At 33.4% G+C, this 20026-nt stretch overlaps 2 protein-coding genes and 1 non-coding gene across 4 annotated transcripts; 1 reads left to right on the forward strand and 2 right to left on the reverse strand.

Moving 5' to 3' along the window:
• Positions 1-26: 26 nt before the first annotated feature.
• Positions 27-18794, forward strand: LOC110993983 (glutamine-dependent NAD(+) synthetase). Of its 2 annotated transcripts, none has more exons than XM_045631911.1 (13): positions 27-272; positions 7705-7859; positions 8467-8722; positions 9269-9414; positions 10646-10895; positions 11351-11555; positions 12241-12387; positions 13862-14010; positions 14795-14950; positions 16253-16467; positions 17248-17467; positions 17960-18136; positions 18587-18794. In XM_045631911.1, the coding sequence occupies exons 2-13, from the start codon at positions 7714-7716 to the stop codon at positions 18617-18619; spliced, it is 2100 nt and encodes a 699-aa protein (XP_045487867.1). In that variant the 5' UTR covers positions 27-272; positions 7705-7713; the 3' UTR covers positions 18620-18794. The 2 variants fall into 2 exon arrangements, with proteins under 2 accessions (XP_045487867.1, XP_045487868.1); XM_045631912.1 differs by having other exon boundaries at positions 258-276; positions 7706-7859.
• LOC110994111 (cytosolic carboxypeptidase Nna1-like) lies at positions 1014-6359 on the reverse strand. Its single transcript, XM_022260617.2, is given in 16 exon segments — positions 1014-1409; positions 1529-1933; positions 2462-2607; positions 2674-2850; positions 2934-3011; positions 3080-3200; positions 3269-3588; positions 3655-3814; positions 3888-4003; positions 4079-4243; positions 4319-4577; positions 4647-4793; positions 5073-5305; positions 5386-5538; positions 5617-5792; positions 5887-6359. Coding segments are annotated over 16 exon segments (3162 nt in total). The 5' UTR covers positions 6092-6359; the 3' UTR covers positions 1014-1108.
• Positions 13101-13174, reverse strand: Trnat-agu. Its single transcript has one exon. It is a non-coding gene; the product is annotated as a tRNA-Thr (tRNA).
• Positions 18795-20026: the final 1232 nt, after the last annotated feature.

Consider the following 20026-nt stretch of genomic DNA (forward strand, 5'->3'; position numbering starts at 1 on the left):
TTGACATTGTCATCCTATCCAGATAAATCCTTGAGATTTTACTGTTTTCGTGAATATTTTAATAATTTTATTTAAATTGTATACATACCTATTACCTAATACCTACAATAACAGTAATCAGTACCTATCGTTATGAATGTTATTACTATATTATATTATGTAATTTAGATGTAAAATGTAAATTTAACTGAACAATTTAAAAAAGTGATTTTTATCTCACAATTTTTTAAGTTAAGATAAAACTATTTTAAGAGTTAACAACTCTTTTGACTAATAGTAAGTAAACAATTTTTTTTTCTATATTTATATCGGATTAAATCGTAAATAGTGAAACTATACAACAAACAACAATCCTAAATCAGCCTTAAAATAAAAAGTTATTTTATCCTATACTCGTAACTGATCAGCTAGTTAGCTCATATAAATTTCGTGGTAATTGTAATACTTAATCACGTGCGTTTACTGTGTGTATTTAAATTAATAAAAATACTGATCAGACTTCTACTATACTATACTACATATACTGCTAGTATGTAATTTTTAAACATAAATATGAATGGTCAATATATAGTATATTGATAATCAGTTTCTATGGTTTTTATATTTACTATTAAACTACATTGTTACGAAAGTTTTAAAAAAATTAAATTTTTTGACATGCTTCCGAACTAAAGATGCTGTTTTTAAAAAAAAATGTTATAAAAACTATTAAATTTTATTTGGACAAATTAATGTAACACTTACCTAAGATTCAGCGTTGAGACTACACTACTGTGTCAATTAAATACTGATTAATACTAAATATTAATCAGTCATATGATTTCACCACTTAACTGAACCTGTCAAAGTGGGGAATTTAGAATACTGTAATTGGTTCTTCATTTTTCGTAAGATATTTTTTTTTAAACAGAATCATTCTTTAGTCTTTTGATTTTAAAATATTTACATCCACTGTTTTTTGTCTGTGTAGGCTGTAGGGTATTAAATACAGAGGTCACAAGCGACAGCAAAATTTGAATGGCCTACTGGCGGCAAATGTGTTAATCCGCTACTGCATATGGCAGTTACACATGGTATTAAGTCTCAACTCTGAATCATACTCTTAATATCATACTTTAAGTCTGTTCTCTGAAGCTGCTTTTTGAAGTTTTTTGGGATTCTTAGTTTTCTTTTTGATTTTTTTCCTATTTTGTATGGAATCATCAGTTTCAGAATTGTCACTACACTGTTTTATGTCTTTAGCTTTAGACTTTGTTTGTATAGCAGTGGCAACAAAAGCACCCTTTCGGAATGTCCTTTGCTTACTTTCTATTAGACTTGGTTTTTGCACAGTTGGTTGAGTGTTCTTAGGTATTTCAGTAAAACTCGTATTATTTTGGTAAGAAAACTCTGCTTTGCTAAATTTTAACCTGAAATATTATATACATATATTCACACTATTAAAAATAAAACTAGATCATAGTCTAGCAATTATATATATATGTTTTTATAAAGTATGTCTTTGTTTGTTTGTATAATGGATACTCACTTCCCCTTTTTCTTTTGTGTTTTATTTGCTTTTGATATGGGTTCCATTGAATCCTCTGTGATTGTTTTTGCTTTATATTTGGACTTGGTTTTCTTTTTCTTTTTGCTCTCTTTATTTTTCTTTTTTTCATCCTCAAGTTCTTCCAATTTTTTTGAACATGACCTGTTAATTGGATTGGTTGAAAATCCTGCTCATATTTACTTTATTTTCAATTAAGTAGGTACTAACTTGAGTAATGCTTCACTGTCTGTGAAGTAAGAGCTCATGCCAAAGCTTGAAAGGCCCCAGGATAAAGGTCCTTTGCTGTCATCTTGCAATCCAGTCCAAAAGTTTTTCTTAAGTGAATTCAGTTTTACTTGTAACTCAGCAGGTTGTGTTTTCCTATATTTGGTTTCTATATGGCATCTATGAATAAGATTATATTTTGTAAACATATTCAAGAATAAATAGTAAGCTACTTTCTGGTATTTAAGGTAACTTATAGTAGAGATGTTATGGATATGATATTTCGGATCTGGATACGGATACGAATATAGGAATAAAATTATATTGGTAATTATTATAACCCTCCTCAGCTTATCTCTTAAAATAAAAGTGCTTTAAATTTAATAACTTTGCAAAAATATTTAGCTTTATATATTGTAATACCTTATATACAGAAGTTAAATGTTTTTTTTCTTCATTCAATCTTATTAAGTAATTCTTTTTGTGAGTAATGAAACCATTAACAAAAACATGTCGAAACATGTAGTTTTATCTAGATTTTAGATTCCGCCCTTATCCGAAACTATCCGAAAGCTGTGAAACGGATACGGTTACGGTTACGGATATATATTTATTTCGGATATCCGGTTGTTTCGGTTTCAGTTACGGAGCATCCCTGACTTATAGCAATGACAACATTAATTAAAAATTGAAAAGTTTTTATAATACCTTGTTGGTGGTAACTGTCTAAATTGATGCCATGATGCTGGTTTAAGTTTAGGTTTATCCGTAGTGTTATTTAACAAAGATACACTACGAGGTCTCCTAGATTTTGGCCGTTTTTCTGGATCAGAATTAAAAGGGGAATCACTGGTCTGTAAACAGGTTATGTTGTAAATCATTTAGAAGGACTTTAATAATATTTAAGAATTAAAACTTGCCGGTGCGCGAAAAATCCTTAGCTCAGGAGGCATCTTCTTTTTCCGACGGGGTTTATTTTTCTGTAAATGCAGTAGTTTATGAACTTTTCGCACAGGACTTTTTTCGCCAAGGGATTCACATTCAGACGACAGATCTGACATCGCATCTGATGTTAAATCTATTGTAGCTCTTGAAACCTAAAATTGATGAAAAGCCAAATGAATATCAGAATTAATTTTCTGACTTAGTCTAATAACTGATAAGTTTTATTATTATGTACTTGTAATGTTTCTCTTTTTGCCTTTTTCTTTTCATTTCTACTAATTTTTTCCAGCTTGTCTAGTTGTCGGCGTGGTTTCTGAAATGTTTTACACATTAGACTACCTATAACCCTCACACATGAAATGTAATAAATAGCCCACTCACTTCATTAGTTTTACTAATCTCGGGGAAAATAGGAGATGGCGGAGGTGCTAATTGAGTTGAATTTATCTTAATACGAGAAAGGCCTGCATCTGAACTGCTACTTGATGTATCTCCTTCATCGCTGTAAAAAGCTTTGGTTATTTCTTAGCAACTTATAAGATAACATTCTAATGGTATTTGTTACGTCACCTTGAATAATCTGACAGGTCTATATTAGTAGGTTCATCAGCATTGGATCCTTCTTGCAAAAGACGTGTGACAATTTTTGTTCTCAATCTCTCCTTACTCGGGCCCTCGTCGTAAAAATCGAGTAGAGTTTCGCAAAATGTTTTACCTAAACTTTCATAGTCTTGAACGGAAAAATGAGTTGACATTCTGCTACCCAGCTCGGAACCACCAAAAGATGCTTCCATTGTATAACTGTTGGCTACACCCAACATCCAAACAACAACCCTTGCTGTACCCTCCTTACTACGCTGAATGCGAAACTTGCAATTTTCGAAGGAAAACTGAAATATTATATTATTTTAATGTTAACGACTTCCATCCGTGTATTTTGATTGTGTCATACCTACTTTATCAGCTGCATTTTTATGTAACATCAGCGGAAATACTTGTTCTTGTAGACGTTTATCAGAATTTCGCCTACTTTCGCATCCGTAGATAAAAATGTTATGTTTGCGTGAATGTGCATGCAGATCAACATACATCGCGATACCGCATTCTTCCTGTAACCTAAGAAATCATAGGCTTACATGTATTAATTTGATTACTAGACTACTTAGGATTTTTAGCACTGTTGTCTTGCCTTCGAATCATAACTTTGGTATGCCAAACGGGTGGATAAGTTTCCCGAATTACTGTTCTATATTGTCTATTTAAATCTTTTCCAGTTAGTGAGCATCGATTATTTCCAACGATGACCTTAAATAAGCAATGATGTTATATAAACAATAAATTATGATCATTATAATATGCGTAAGTGTAACTTTTACGTACACCATCCGGATTGAGCATTGGAACTAATTTGAAAATGAATTTTTCTCTCAATTCCCGAGCCTGATTTGAATCTCCTGTTAAGTAATCCATGAAACCTTTCATCATCCAGGACGCTGGTGTTTCCCCAGGATGTACTCTTGCTGTTACTATGACTGCCTTCTTTTTCTAAAATTGTATGTAATTTTTAATCTTTTTTCTTTCTCTTAATTTTTATTATCAGAGAGATTTCTCATTTCTTACCTTTTGATCCATTTCATTTTGATTTTGTGGTGCCGTGATCGTTAAGTAATAAACGTTATTCCCAGCTAACGTGCGACACAAAAGCCTTAATTTCGAAAATGTTGACTTAACGGGATGGGCTTGTAATCTCGAAAGATACTCTTGTAGATCAGAATATGTATATGGGTAACAATGAGCGAGGTATACAGCATCATCTGAATGCGGAAACTCAATATTGAATGTAAGCGTATAGCTGGGAAATTGCTCCTCTTCTTCACATCTGAAAAGGGGCTGCTATGAGAATGAGAACTATTAAGCTTTGTTATTCAAGGTTGCGAAATATATTTACGTAGGTTCGTTTTTGTAGTATGCAATATTGTCGCCGCACCGTCTCCAACCGATCGAATGCAGCTGTGCGTCCTTGGTGGAATATAGTAACGGCCGCATGCCCTCATTGTATAAACTATCAGGCTTTGATAAATTTACTATGGAAAATCTGCAAGGCAAATTTTGAATCAACATGGTATAAAATTGTATAAAGAAATTAAAAAGCGTGGACCTATCAACTCCCGGTGTGTTGTCTAGGTAATGTCTTCAAATATAGGCCACATAAGATTTATCTTATCACGTACGTTTTATCATCCAAAATCCGGCATGCATTAGACAAACTAATAAAATCAAAGAAACAAATGCAAGCCGAGGCAAAGATCCTAATAGAATTAAAATTGACACGGCATTATTATTAAGCAATTGGTAACAATGAAGTCATTATTACCTGTACATCGTTTGCTTTTTGGTTTTAGATACTTTAAAATAAAACCACTGAACATGTCTATTTGTATAGAGATCAGTCCGTAGGTGTAATTCGTAGTACGCTGATGTGATCTTTATTGCCTTCGCAAGATTTCCACTCTCAAAGCGAGATTCGAACCGTAACTCATCATCGCCGCCAGCAGAAGTACACGCTGATATAAAAAGGCGCGATCCTCCGACACTTGACCGGCTAAACTAAATGGAAAATTGTATCTATAGACAACAAAATAGGTAGTAATGTGTAAAATTTTGAACGAATAATGTACTAAACTCACATAATTAACAGCGCTCATAGGATAATATTGGAATATTACTGTTCCGGCTTCCTCTCCAACGGGCTGTGGTTTTAATTCCTTACCAGTCGCGACATAATATGGTTCAGGTGACGCTGGACTCCAGGTTAAATGCTGTATTCTTTCCTCTATTACCTGTTTTAAGGAAATACTGAGTAACATTTACAATTACATAGTGGATATCATAGTGTAATAAAGTCCAAGTATACTTACTTGACATTCTGAAGGCCAGCGTGGCGCCTGCTGTGGGCAATCCAACTCTTTTGGCAAAGCGAATAAGTCCCTAGGTTCTTTCAGTTTTGCAATTGTTTTAAATGTTTTAATGTCTGTATTGATTTCTAGTTGATTCGTTTTTAAATTGTTTTGTAGGAAGTTTGAAATAAACGTACCTGAAAAATAAAACGGTTTTGGAGTTGACGATCGCCGGTAACTTAAAGGTACTATACGTAATTTTGCACTACCTCTCAATTATCAGATGTATACCTTTATTACATATGGGAAATAATGATGCTTGTAAAGATTTTACTTGTTCTAAATTGGCTATCAATAAGTTATCTCTGTAAACGGGGTCTCGGTTTGGCAAAGTTAAGGTCAATGTTGTATTTTCGGCATAGTCTCTCCCTTGCTCCTCCCTTTCAATCATTATAAAACTTTCTTGGCCGCGTTCCAGATGTTTCCACCATAACATTGTAAAGTGACAAACTTGACTAAGTTTTCAACTTTTAACTAGTTAATCTTATCGCATTTTGTAGGACTACTTTCAGTAACCATGGTTTCACGAAAAATTTGTGTGATAAAGGATTGATTTTCGGGAGCGACACGGCGATTTCAACAACTCACGAATTCCTACTGAAGTTATTTTGAAGGGGCCAAAGTTATGGATATTTGGAAATAAAAAGTGACGTGCATCGCGGATGGTTGCGTCAGCAAGTTGTATTTCAATTTGATTGTTCGTAGAAAACATCGCGTTTCGCTGAATAATTATTAATAAATATTGAGAGACACCTACCGATATTTTTCTCGCTGATAGCTTCCATTAACTGCTATCATAAGGTGTCTTAAACTCGCACGTTGTAAATTTTTGTTTGTATATTTTTAATTCGAAAATTGCCATTAGCTTTTGTCCTCCCTATACGATAGACACTATTCCGCGAACACCTAAAAGGTGACTGCACTATGCTAAGTGTTGTTCGCTCGCTAAAGTTGGATGGAAATATGCAAACTTCCCGATTGATAAAGTTTTCACACAAAGAAGAACGCACTCAAAGAATATTTTTAATTTTGTAATAAACTTTTAAAATTCAAAGTTATATGTCTATTTGAGAACGGTCACCTCAAATGAAATATATCCGGAAAGACATTTTTTTTTTCTTTCGAAATAACATATGCATGTGTTGCATAATATGTTGCATATATGCATCACAAATATATGATCTTTATGTCTTGTCATTCAGACCAATAGTAAATAAAAATACAAAGAGAAGTTTTTTTTAACTTTAATGTTAAATTATAAGTTGTCATACCCTCGTAGCCTTGGAAACAATTTCCTTTGATCGATAAAGCAAATTCAGTAGAGCTACAATTTCTTTTGTTTCGCTTTGTCAGAGTTTATAGTTACTGAAAGTAGGAACTTATTACATTTAACGTTGAAGTAAGTTATATTTCTTTGTCTATAATTTATAATTTGTACGACGCATGCTTACTCATATTAAAAAAAAAATTAAGAACCCACTTTAGCCTTTTTTTAATCTAACCAATACTGTTATTGTTATAGCAAAACCGAGTTGAACATAGGCATGGGCGTACGTTTAAAAATAGAACGTTTGTTTTTAATAAAAATAATAAATTAAGAACCCGCTTTAGGCTTTTTTAATCCAACCAATACTAAGTATTATTGTTTAAACAAATTGAGTTTAAAAATAGGCGTATATTTAAAAATCGAATGTTCGGTTTTTAAACGAACAGTGCTTCGGTTATAAAGGATCAAGGGTTGCCCAAAGAGGTTAATGCCCGGTTCCTGGCACTGGATTCCACGGGTCGATTATAAGCCTGTCTGTCTCGTGTCAACACATCAATGAACTTTACACAAATACGAATGTTGTACGTCAGAAAATTAGGCCACATCATGTTGTTTAGGAATTTGGAAAATTAACTTTTACATTTACAATTTTTTAATTAATTATTTAGTTTATTCTATTATTTTTGTAGTGTAACGTAAAAGTATTTCGAGAAAACAAATTAACGAATAGTTTGTCGCTTCTTATGTTGTTTTAAATTTCTAACCAATTTGGATATTTTTCAGAAGCAATAATGGGCCGTAAAGCAGTAGTAGCGGTGTGCACCCTTAATCAATGGGCTCTCGACTTTGAAGGCAATTTGAACAGGATTCTTGAATCTATTCAAGAAGCAAAAGAGATGGGTGCATTATATCGTACTGGGCCTGAATTAGAGGTTTGGTAGGTCTCGAACTTTCGTTTATGAATCCCTGGCTTTTATTACCCAGAATATGCATTATTACGTTCGTTATATGATGAAGACAGAAACTCAAACGTAAATGACAGAAAACCAAAAAAAAGAAGAAAAAACTCTTGGCCTAGGTTTATTTCCAATACACACAATGTTCGTTTCCATACTCCTCTGTAACGGCTCGACCGATTTTTATGAATTTTTTATGCATATTCAGAAAGACTGAGAATCGGCTGCTATCTATATTACAAACCCCTAAGAAGGACTTTTTTGACAATTTTTTTAATTTTTATTTTTTATGATACGTAGGTAACTTACAAAAATACATATAACCTTATTTTTTATCTACCCTTTACGATCAACCACTATAAATATTTCCTATTTATAATATTAGTATAGATATGCAGAAGTTCGTAAGGCTTACAATATAAGTTACTGAAATTAATTTTATTAATTATTGCGCCAGCCAGGTTTTTTTCTGCATGGGATATAAGACATCATTTGGGCATTTATAATACAACTCATGAATGTAATCAAAAGCTCTTTTTCTTACTCACTTTTCTCTGGTAAATTTATCCGCTATTCTTGTGTTTCTAGTGGCTACAGTTGTGAAGATCACTTTCACGAATCCGATACATATCTCCATAGTTGGCAGGTTCTTGCTGAATTGTTGAAGTCAGCTACATGCAGTGATATTCTTATAGATGTCGGTATGCCCGTACAACATCGTAATGTATCGTACAACTGTCGTGTGGTGTTTCTTAATAGGAAGATACTTTTGATTAGGCCAAAAATGTCTATGTGTGAGGATGGCAATTATAGGGAATCTCGGTGGTTTTCCTGTTGGACGAAGGTACGGTATACGATGATGAAGATATAATGAAAAACTTGTGACGTCATAATTCATATATATAGTCATTGTAGTACATTTTAATAAGAAATGTAGGCTTTTTTGTTTTTATTGATAACAAGCTTATTATAAACGGTAGGTATTCAATTCCCCTAAAATAATTAGGGTTCTTATGGGGCGTCGCCACATAGTTTGACTTAAAATAGTCGGATTATATTTGTTTTTGATAGGCCTATAACACTAACGCAAATAAGCAGAAGCACTTTGAATAAAGTCGGTTTTCAAAATCCTCTGTGACCAAATAATGACCATTTTTTTCTATAGCCAAGTGATCACTCTTTCGCGCCTGTCACATGCCGTCGACTATGTATCAAAGGCTTGTATTAATGTAAAAAAAAATATTTATTTCATATTTTCAGGATTGTCGCTATTGAAAATTTGCTCCCAACATTTAAAGATTTTGACTAAGACAATAGACACTTTTTTTTAATCCAGTGTTTATCCAGAGACTAATAGTTCTATGTGTTAATCTGAAGAATTGATTTGCAGGAACGACAAATAGAGGATTATTATGTGCCTCGTATGATTGCTTCTATAACGGGTCAGACGACTGTGCCCATTGGTGATGCAGTGATTGCTACTAGGGACACTTGTATTGGGTTCGAGATTTGTGAAGAACTGTGGAATCCTCAAAGGTATAGTTTTAATCGCTAAAGCATTATTATTATTCATACAAAATATAATAAAACTGTGGTTGTTTCAACAAATTACTGTTTAGTGTCTAATACATACACATAATGTATGTTTGCGACACAAAAAAAAACGAATGGAAATAGTGGACCCAGTAAAATGCTAGATTATACCAAATCAAAACTTTAAAAAAATATGTTTTTAACTATTCTACTGTGACTATAATTCAATTTATTTAACAAATTAAGTAATCATCCTTATGCATCATATTTTTTTAATATTACAAACAAAACAATAAATATGTCAGAATAGGCCCAGACATCAAAAGTAAAAGACGAGATACAGTTATATCAGATATCAATAATTTAACCAATTTTTAATAATAATTAAAGTGGGTAGATCATTTTACAACTTAGGTAAGAATTATCTTCTGGTTTTATATCATTGTTATAGTCCATTAAACCATTAATTAACATTGCATGCATTTTTTTTTTTTTATTATTATGGCCCGCACGGTTTGTGCATTGTGGCCCAGGGTCAAAAATTGCATGCATTAACCAGTGCACACGTTGGTCGGTTAAGACTGCGGTCCGTGCACCTGGGCGTATCCAGAGACAATGCGTGCCGATACTTTTTTTTGTTGTAAGGAATCTCGCTGTTGGCCTTAAGGGCCTTTACAGCTCAGCTCCGGCTGTTTTCGTGAGCTTAGCTTAGCCTGAAGCGTGACAGCGACGAGACGGCATTTGTAGCAACTATCAACTACTGCTGACAAATACATAAAAGAAAATGACAACATGATATTTAGCAGTAAAGTTTTAAAATATTTACTAAATGATTGGCTTTAATGTTAAATCACACTTGAATATAGATCTAGTCGACCGTTTTGCACATTATCGGAAAGTGGGAAAAATTTTGGCTACAATTGTGCGATGATTGGAAACTTTTGGTTGACGCTTCTAATTTTTTTTTCTAATACGTATATATAACTAATGTTGGTAACATAACTCGTGTAACTATTATATATTAACCGCTGGTTATTATGGCCTCAATTGTGCGATGTTTGCAAATATTTGGTTGACGCTTCTATTTTTTTCTTCTACTACGTATATATAATTAATGCTGGTAACATAACTCGTGTGACTATTATATATTAACCGCTGGTTATTTGACCTGCAATGTTCCCCAGTCAAGATGGATAATGAAATGATACATTTTACAGTAATATTTCCCTTGCAGCCGACATATTCCGCTAAGTCTAGACGGAGTTGAAATAATATCGAACGGCTCTGGGAGTTACATGGAATTGCGGAAAGCCTATGTTACTGTGGATTTAGTGAATAGTGCGACATTTAAAAGCGGCGGGGCGTATTTGTTCAGCAATTTGAGGGGTTGCGACGGACAACGGATTTATTTCAATGGCTGTTCGTGTGTGGCTGTTAATGGAGATATTGTCAGCCGGGGACTGCAGTTTGCGCTAAAAGATGTGGTGATTATACTATGTAACAAATTGCTTAATGATGTAACCTAGGTGTGGGAATTAGATTTACTACATGTGTCTTATTAGACAAATAAGTGATCAGGCTTCTGTGACTGACGCTGTCGTCTTTTTGGTCTAAGGCTTTCTAACGATGTTCTTCGACGTATACGTTAATGTGGTCAGTGCCGAACTTTAAAGTCATAGGCCGATACTTAATCAACAAGATAATAATCAAATATTTGCAATAAAATAATTGCGGGTGTACTGCACACGGTGTGCAAATTTGATTGATATCGGTTCGGTAGTTTAGGAGTCAATCGCGGACAAACAACGTGACACGAGATTAATATATATTAAGATTAGTGTGTTAAGTGGGCAATCACTTGAATTTCATTTTAAATTGCTATAAAGTTCCTTTTATGTCTTAAATTTGGGATATCTTTCGTTCACTTTGATTATTTCAGGAAGTTATCCCTGCGACAATTGATCTGGAAGACATAAGGTCTTATCGGAATAGGCTTCGCTCAAGGTCCCATTTAGCTGCGTCTAACAAACCGTTCCCAAGAATAACCATTGATTTTGCATTATCCGATGAAAATGACACCAGTCTTGTTGTCAATAGACCTATTCAATGGAAATACTTGACGCCGGAAGAGGAAATCGCCTTAGGTAATACAGAGTTAATTATTTCATGAAAAAAGGTTTAATATCACTTGACAATTTACTTAAGCTTTCACAGATTCAAAATTAATATGAAACATACAATTTTTTTAATGGAAATAGTTATAACTTTATGCCAGTTTCAAAACGGATATTTTGAGGATTCTAGTACCATTCGTTGGCCTCCATTGATTCTGTTAATACTGTATCAATATAAATCTGTGGTCATATATCAGACAATGATAAGTAAATTTTTGCTCAGTATGACTTCCAGAATACTTAATATTTTAATTGCTTCTCCTGTAAAGTAATGAAATTACATTTATCATATTCTGACCTATGGCCACAGAATTGTAATTTTCATCCAAACCGATTCGACTATATAATCATTAAATTAGCCATGTACGTAAAACACATGCGTATGCGCAATAATACGTTCTGTGACTTGACAACTCCCGTGTATATGGCTCGCGAGTGCGTTGCCGGTCTTTAACTACAACTATAATAGGGACAAGTCGTGGCCAAATCGTCTTGGAGAATGTTATCATTTTTTATATTTTACTTTATTTATATTTTTAGATTTTAGTTTCTATATATATGCGTATATTCAATGTCAGTTAAATTAAAAGTAAAATATTTGACAAAACCATTGAAAAGTATCTGCCGCGAAAATAAAACGGTTATTGTGTTCCAGGTCCAGCTTGTTGGCTTTGGGACTACTTACGAAGGTCAGGCCAAGGTGGATTTTTCCTACCCCTTAGTGGTGGAGTGGATTCTTCCAGTACTGCTTGCATTGTGTACTCGATGTGTACTCAGATATGTGAAGCAGTTGAAATGGGAGGTAATACTACTAATCGTCATCATAAATGGTTTTAAAATATATTGAGGTTTGACAAAAATATGGAATCGATATTGACCAAGCAATCTTTTAACCAATCACAACTCACTTTCTCTCTCTCTCTACTCGGCGCGTAGGCGTCAACTGTCAAGTGAATTTTGTCATCGTGTTTTTCGCGCCGAAAACTAATTTCCAAAACATGAGTTAATACTATTTACTAACTTTTTTTTTCTTATCACGCCCACTTGATACCAGTTAATTGGCAATTAAAAATCTGTCAAAAATTGAATAATTAAAAAAGTAATAGATTATAACAACTGTAATTTTGCAATTACTTTAAAATTTAAGTAGTATGTAGTTGTTTATGATAGCTACTAAAAAGGACTTATTAGAAGAAATTATTTCTCTATAAAACAAACTTTATTGTTAAATCATAATAGTAATTTTATGGAATAATTGAATGCAATATTATGCAGGAAATTGATTAATTTTGGACCATGTTTAAACACAATGTGACGAAAAATTATATTTCATATAAAGAGAAACAATATTGCGTACAATTGTTATTGGTACATTTGGAAATAGAAATTTGTCATATTCGAATTAATCGAAAATTAAAAATTTACTTTGTTTATAAAAATAACTTTAATAAATAATAAATACCTGCTTGTTAGTAAAATATTGTACATGTAAAAAAATTAAAAAGCTCAACAGCTAGGCCCCGGCGAGATTCGAACTCACGATCTCCTGTTTACTAGACAGGCGCTTTAACCAACTAAGCCACGGCGCCGTTGCGCTGACTAACGAAATACAGATATGGGTGTGACGTAATCTATACTTTCGTAATATTAAAGAAACACATAAAATTCGCGGCCTCAAATTTCTGTGTACACAAGAAATTAAAGAATGTGGGAAAATTCAGTGACAGTAAATAGGATATAAATATCCTTAAAAGGATCAAAAGAAATTAGGGAAATTTGTAGAGCAAACTGTCTTGATAGTTGCGTACCTTTATTAAAGAAGCTCAAAATTTTATTCCTTCCCTGTATTTTTATTTTAGAAATGTCCTTAATCGTGCACATAAACATACATATTTTATGTCGACGGTAAAAGTAGACATGGGGAGAAATGGCTGTTCCAAAAATCAATCTTGAACTGTTTAGGAAAACACTTTGTATGGCAATAAGGGTTTACAATAATTTAAAGATCTTCCGACTAGAGTCTTTAAAAAACGACTTGACTTTTACTTTTATAAAAAATGTATGATATGTACGATACAAACAATATAAGAATTGACCAATACAAATAATTGATAATGTAAAATGTGAAAATGTGTGGCAGAATATGAGAACGAACAATTGTACCACCTTACACTTTTTTGTACCATATTCTTTCAATAAATTATTATTATTAAGGGTAAGAAATAATATATAACATGGGGTAAGATTTAGTCAAATATTTATAATTATCCTTCCAGAATCACAAGTATTAGATGACGTGCGTAGAGTTGTATGTGACTTTAATTATACGCCAAAAGATCCGAAAGAGCTATGCAATAAATTGCTCGTTACATGTTATATGGCTACGACAAACTCTAGCGAAGAAACTAAGCTACGAGCTAAGGAGGTAATACTGATTTTAAGATTTTTTTTAAACTACAGTAGTTTAACATACAGCGTCAACTTTTTAGGTCTAAAGCATGCCGGTTTCCATACAATGTTTTCACATCTGAAATGAGCACATAGAAAGAAAGTCCATTGGTACCCAGCCGGGGTTAGAACCTACGGCCTCAGGGACGGAAGGATTAGTAGTATTATTATAAGGTGTACTGTGTGTATGACTATAGAGAGAAATAATATGTAATTTAGATAATGATCTTCAATTCTTAAGTATTCGCACGTTTATTGTACTCATTACAATACTAGAAAGTTAATATAATTATATATTATTATTCAATTTATGAATAATATATCACCATCGTTTGTGTCGATGTCCAGAAATCCTTATATAAACTAGTGCGGACTCCGTTTCGCCTTAATATGTTTTTTTATATTTTATTTTCATGTACGTAGGGTATTAGAAATAGTACTACATAAATAGTACTACTATTTATTACCTAAATACCATTTGGAACATTTTGCAATACTACCTCATAGAGACTATTCTTTTCCGGTACCTATAAAAAATAAATACAATTAAATATTTTTCCTAAATTAGTCTCCAAAAAAAACCTTGTAGAATGACTAACTAAAAGTAACTAAAACTATGTAGTTCAAGGGATAAAAAAATCGAATTAAGCATTTTGCGCTTAACATTTTTTGTGATCAAGTTTTATGTATATAGATTTTTGTAATTTATTTATATATTAATACAACTTTATTATATATTTTTAAGATATCTGTTATTTCAGTTGGCAAGTGAAATAGGCAGTTATCACTTTCCGATATTTATTGATACAGCTGTGAAGGCTGTGTTGGTCATATTTCAAGCCGCCACAGGACTCATACCGAAGTTTAGAAATAATGGCGGATGTCCAAGAGAGAACCTCTCCTTACAAAATATTCAGGTATTTTTTAATTATATAAATTATATATTAATTATAAATTATATTTATAATATAAATTTTATAGGTAAAAATAATTTTTATATTTGGAAAGCAACTGTAGCTTTGTTGAAAAAATTATTATATGGCTCTTTAAAAAAAAGATTAATTCGTATTATCTTATGTAAACATTCATACTTAACCTATAAAAGATGTTCAGTAGTAAAATTTATGGACACTTGTGTAAAGTTTACACAGTTAATACTACCTAGAAGATAAAACGCTTGGCTATAGTTCTAATTATCTTATATATAAAATTCTCGTACAAGTAGCGGCACGAAACTCTAGCGCTGACCATTATGCGCAGAAGTAAAAAGGCCAGCGCTAGACTTACGTGCCGCTGCTTATACAATGTTACCATACTCCTCCGAAACGGCTTGACCGTTTTTTAACAAATTTTATACGCATATTCAGTAGGTCTGAGAATCGATTACTATCTATTTTTCATACCCCTAATTGTTAAGTAGTAGTAGTCCACCCCTAAATTATTATTTTTTAATGTTTACCTGGATTTCTCCAGACGGGAACGTGAAAAATGAGATAGATTTCATATTGTCAAATAAACCTAAATTCTTCAAGGATGGGAAAGCCTAGGGGAGGCCTATGCCAAAAGGCAAACTGATACCGAAAATTGAAATAAATCTAATGTATATTTGTTACAGGTTAATCAGTAATAAAGGCTATTTTTATTTTTATTTTTTTAATGTTTAGATATATTTTTTATGATGCAGCTTCAAAAATTACATACAACCCCTAATTTTCACCCCTCTACGATCAACCCCTATTTTTTATTTTAAATGATATACATGGCAAAACGACGTTTGTCAGGTCAGCTGGTATTGTTATAATTTGTTTTGTTATCTTGGAAGTGTTGTGAATATGTGTGTAATGGTGAATGTAGTAAAACACAGAACAGATTTTTATTTTATTTTTTACTTATGTAACTTTAATAAACTTACTGAATTTCTTGCCCGTTCTTCTCAGAACAAGGCCTCGTGGTAGTTTTGCATGGCGTAGTCTTGCTCTTTCGCGAATTATGTAAACGTTTTTGACATTCATAAGCATGCCCTAACACGCATCTAAACTGAATAAACGAATTTTGATAGAGATGAAGAGAAGTTGTATACGAAAGAAGAGAAGTTATACAGAGCGAAAATATTGCATTCCGTTTATCCAAAAACCGTAGAGTGATATTTTTTAATGATTTGTGTAGGACTTTGAATACAGATTTTACATAGAATATATTTATAAAATGTTTTATTACAGGCTCGTATGCGTATGGTGTTTTCATATTTGTTCGCGCAACTGATTCTCTGGGTGCGAGGCAGGCCGGGTTGTCTATTGGTACTGGGTTCGTCCAACGTTGACGAAGCCTTGCGAGGTTACCTGACAAAGTATGACTGCTCAAGCGCAGATATCAATCCCATTGGTGGTATCTCGAAAACGGATCTGAAATCGTTCCTACATTACGCAAAAAATCGGTAAGTTTAATCTAAAACGGATTACGAGGCCTGAATGCCACTTGGAAGAGTACGATAACTTATTTTCGAATGAAATATTATTAAAAAAAATTATCATGTTTGTATAAAGAACTGTAAGTAAAAGTAAAACAGTGGAATATATACAGATACCGGCAAACATCTTGAACGAATGTCCTCGCTTGCGCAGAAGATTTTTAGGTATCACTAAGGGGGGGGGGGGGGATAGTGACGTGTCAATCGCGTGATTGGTGAATCAGTTGACGTTCGTGTCCCGCGCTACGATACGATGCGCATAATTTCCCCCACTCCCTTGTACAGATACCGGCAAACATCTTGAACGAATGTCCTCGCTTGCGCAGAAGATTTTTAGGTATCACTAAGGGGGGGGGATAGTGACGTGTCAATCGCGTGATTGGTGAATCAGTTGATGTTCGTGTCCCGCGCTACGATACGATGCGCATAATTTCCCCCACACCCTTGTACAGATACCGGCAAACTTTTTGAGCATTAACTCAAGAAGTTTGCCGGTGTCTGTATCAAAGGATCTTTTGTAGAGATCCCAAGGCTTTGGGCTCGGTTTCGGTCCCCTAACGGCCCTGGACCCAAAGTCAATTAGACAGAGGTGACTGTCTGTAGTCCTGGCTCACCTTGGACAAGCACAAAAGCTGGCAAAGCTGCGGAAGAGAAACGACGAAAAAGTCTTTCCTCCATATGTTGTTCTCTTTGGAGTAGATTCTTGGTGCTATTTAAGAACTTGGCGCTGAAACTTTATTTTTGTAGTTACGAACTACCCTCCCTATCTGATATATTGGAGGCGCCACCGACGGCTGAGTTGGAACCCCTGTCTGAGGGTAAAATCACACAAACAGACGAACAGGACATGGGGATGACGTATGCGGAGCTGTCCGAGTTTGGGAGATTGAGGAAGATGAACTCGTGTGGGCCATACGCCATGTTCGAGAAACTTGTCCATATTTGGGGTGAAAGGACGCCGCAGGAGGTGAATTTATGTTATTCATTGTTATTCTTTCCGTGGGTTTGTAATTACACTAAACGGCTAGACCGATTTTCATGATATTTTCAATCAAGTAGATTCGCTAATGTCATTTACAATTAGATTTTTTTTTGTTATATAAGATGTGAGTACAGAACATCTGTCGGTTTAATATGTAATATATAATATGGAAAAATATGTTATATCAAAAATATGAATGAATAATATAAATTAAATTTAAATTGTATAAACAATGCATTTGGTGACTGTATGACATTTATGAACAATTTAAATTCTTCTATATTGTGTTTATGATTTGATAATTAATTTGTTTATATTCTCAAGGTTCAAATTCATTTCAATTATTATTAAGTGTTTAATTAATTTATAATTGATTAAATAGTTTATCGTTTGACAGAAGTATTATTCTTATTACTATTATTATCGAGTGTCTTATTAACTAAAATACACGAACTCTAATTGATGAATTTTGCTCAGGTAGCAGATAAAGTGAAGCATTTCTTCCGTTGCTATGCGATCAACAGGCATAAGATGACAGTGTTGACACCATCCTACCATGCTGAATCGTACAGCCCGGATGACAACCGTTTCGACCATAGACCTTTTTTGTATCCAGTTAACTGGGCGTGGCAGTTCAAGAGGATCGATGAAATGGTAAATCTTGTTTATTCTTCTTCTCTTTCTCTTCTTCTCTTCTTGGGTTTCACCGGGGACTCAGGGTTACGAAGCCCACCTTCTGTAGTAACACAGCAATTGCAGTAACATAAACCATAAGCTTGTATTGTTTAATATTATTTTCTAAGTAGCTTATCTTATTCTGAACTGAGACTCCAGGTTATATTGGACGTCAAAAAAATCAAAATACCTATGGCGCTACAACCTCTTGAGGTCTGGGCCTCAGACGGCAAATGTCATCGACTAATTTATATAATTTGTAACAATTAAAAAACTTATATTTTAAAATTGAGAAGTTTAGTTCATGTTGTTAATGAGAGATTAAGAAGGCTTTGCCAATATAGATTACACAATAAGTCGTAATGCACTTAGTAAAAATTAGTCAAAATTGGTTTAGCAATTGCAGCATAAATTTGCATTTTTTTTCAGGTGGCAGTGATGAACAATAAAAGGGCTAATTAAAGAATGCAACACAAAACGTAGAAAAATGCAATAATTATGTTATTCGAATGGAATATATTATGCAATTGGAAATAAACGGGCTTTATTATTATTTATTACGCTGATTCCATATTGGCATAAAAAATATATAGGCAATATAAGACGTATTGTTGTATAAATAAATATTTGGTTAAAATATACTCTTTTATTTCACCTTTAAACTGTAATTATATATGTATTCTTAATAAATACTAATTATTATGGCAAAAAAAATGTATAATCAACTCTCCGTCACTCATATAAATGCAGAATATTTTTAATAACAAAATATTTGTTATTACAACTATTATTTCATAAAGCTGTGAAAGATGCAGGAACTTGTAGCATCATCATGTGGTGCTTAGCACTAAGTCTCGATCTGAATCTTCCTTTACTGTAGAGATTGTCTATCTATAATACTTAATTGATAAGATTAAAATACCTAATGAATTTAATTTTATCATATTAATACCATATCTTGTTAACTTAATTACACCCTCTGTCTTCTTTGCCGATGAGTAAGGATGCAGGTTGGAATTTAATGACGTGGAATAAGTGATACCTTGATGATCTTATGTTCCAAAATAAACGTTTTTTTTTTAAATTCTGTTTTTTATCTATTCTAAGTTTGCCTTAATACTCCATTTAACTCTTCCCATTGAAATAAAGAAATAATGGTTGGATATAATGTGTTTTTGACCGACTATTACATCGAAGGAGGTTATGAATTCCAACTGTACTTTGTACTTTTTTGTGTACATTTATCTTATTTTGAATTTCCCTATCTACTGATAACTTTAGTCAAAATACAGCTGTATTAGCAATTCTAGCTCCATCTGCAAACGAATTTAAGAACAATGTAGGGTTACTGCCATCTGGTGGCTATACGCTAAACTACATGCAACAAACGAATCGGGACCCTACTCTGTTACTTCTATATCTAACTGGTGGCGCTTGAATTCTTTTTTTACGAACTTGGGTGGGACCTAACGGTGCCAAACGGTTATTCTAACGTTTTGTACGGGGGAGTTGTATGGGGCGCAAAAACCGGGTTTTTCGCTTCACCCCCTTGAAGTCCTTGTGCGTAATCGGTGTCCACCTAGTAGGTACTACTGCAGCGTGACCTACTTCACCTCTGCTATCACCAGCGAAGACGTAGGGACATCACACTACCTTAGGTAGTCACATCGGCATATTGATTAGTATTCTAAATCTTAAATTAATAGGAAATATAATTAAATCAAGTACACTCTGTGTTTCATTGACTGGGGTAAAGGTGGCGTCAAATCTAATTTTGCAAAAAACATCGCAAATCACAGCTCTATCGGATTTTGGCTTTAAATCTACATTCAAAAAAGGCACAGATCCTTTAAAGATATTAAAATAGGG

This window comes from Pieris rapae, chromosome 17 (assembly GCF_905147795.1).
Source record: "Pieris rapae chromosome 17, ilPieRapa1.1, whole genome shotgun sequence".
In the NCBI taxonomy this organism is placed as follows: domain Eukaryota; kingdom Metazoa; phylum Arthropoda; class Insecta; order Lepidoptera; family Pieridae; genus Pieris; species Pieris rapae.

Bases quoted from the DNA above. Each gene is read 5' to 3' on its own strand.
- LOC110993983 (XM_045631911.1), top strand. From the start codon at position 7,714: ATGGGCCGTAAAGCAGTAGTAGCGGTGTGCACCCTTAATCAATGGGCT. The intron at 7,860-8,466 runs GTAGGTCTCGAA...TTGTGTTTCTAG, and splicing joins GGGCCTGAATTAGAGGTTTG to TGGCTACAGTTGTGAAGATC. The intron at 11,556-12,240 runs GTAATACAGAGT...ATTGTGTTCCAG, and splicing joins GGAAGAGGAAATCGCCTTAG to GTCCAGCTTGTTGGCTTTGG.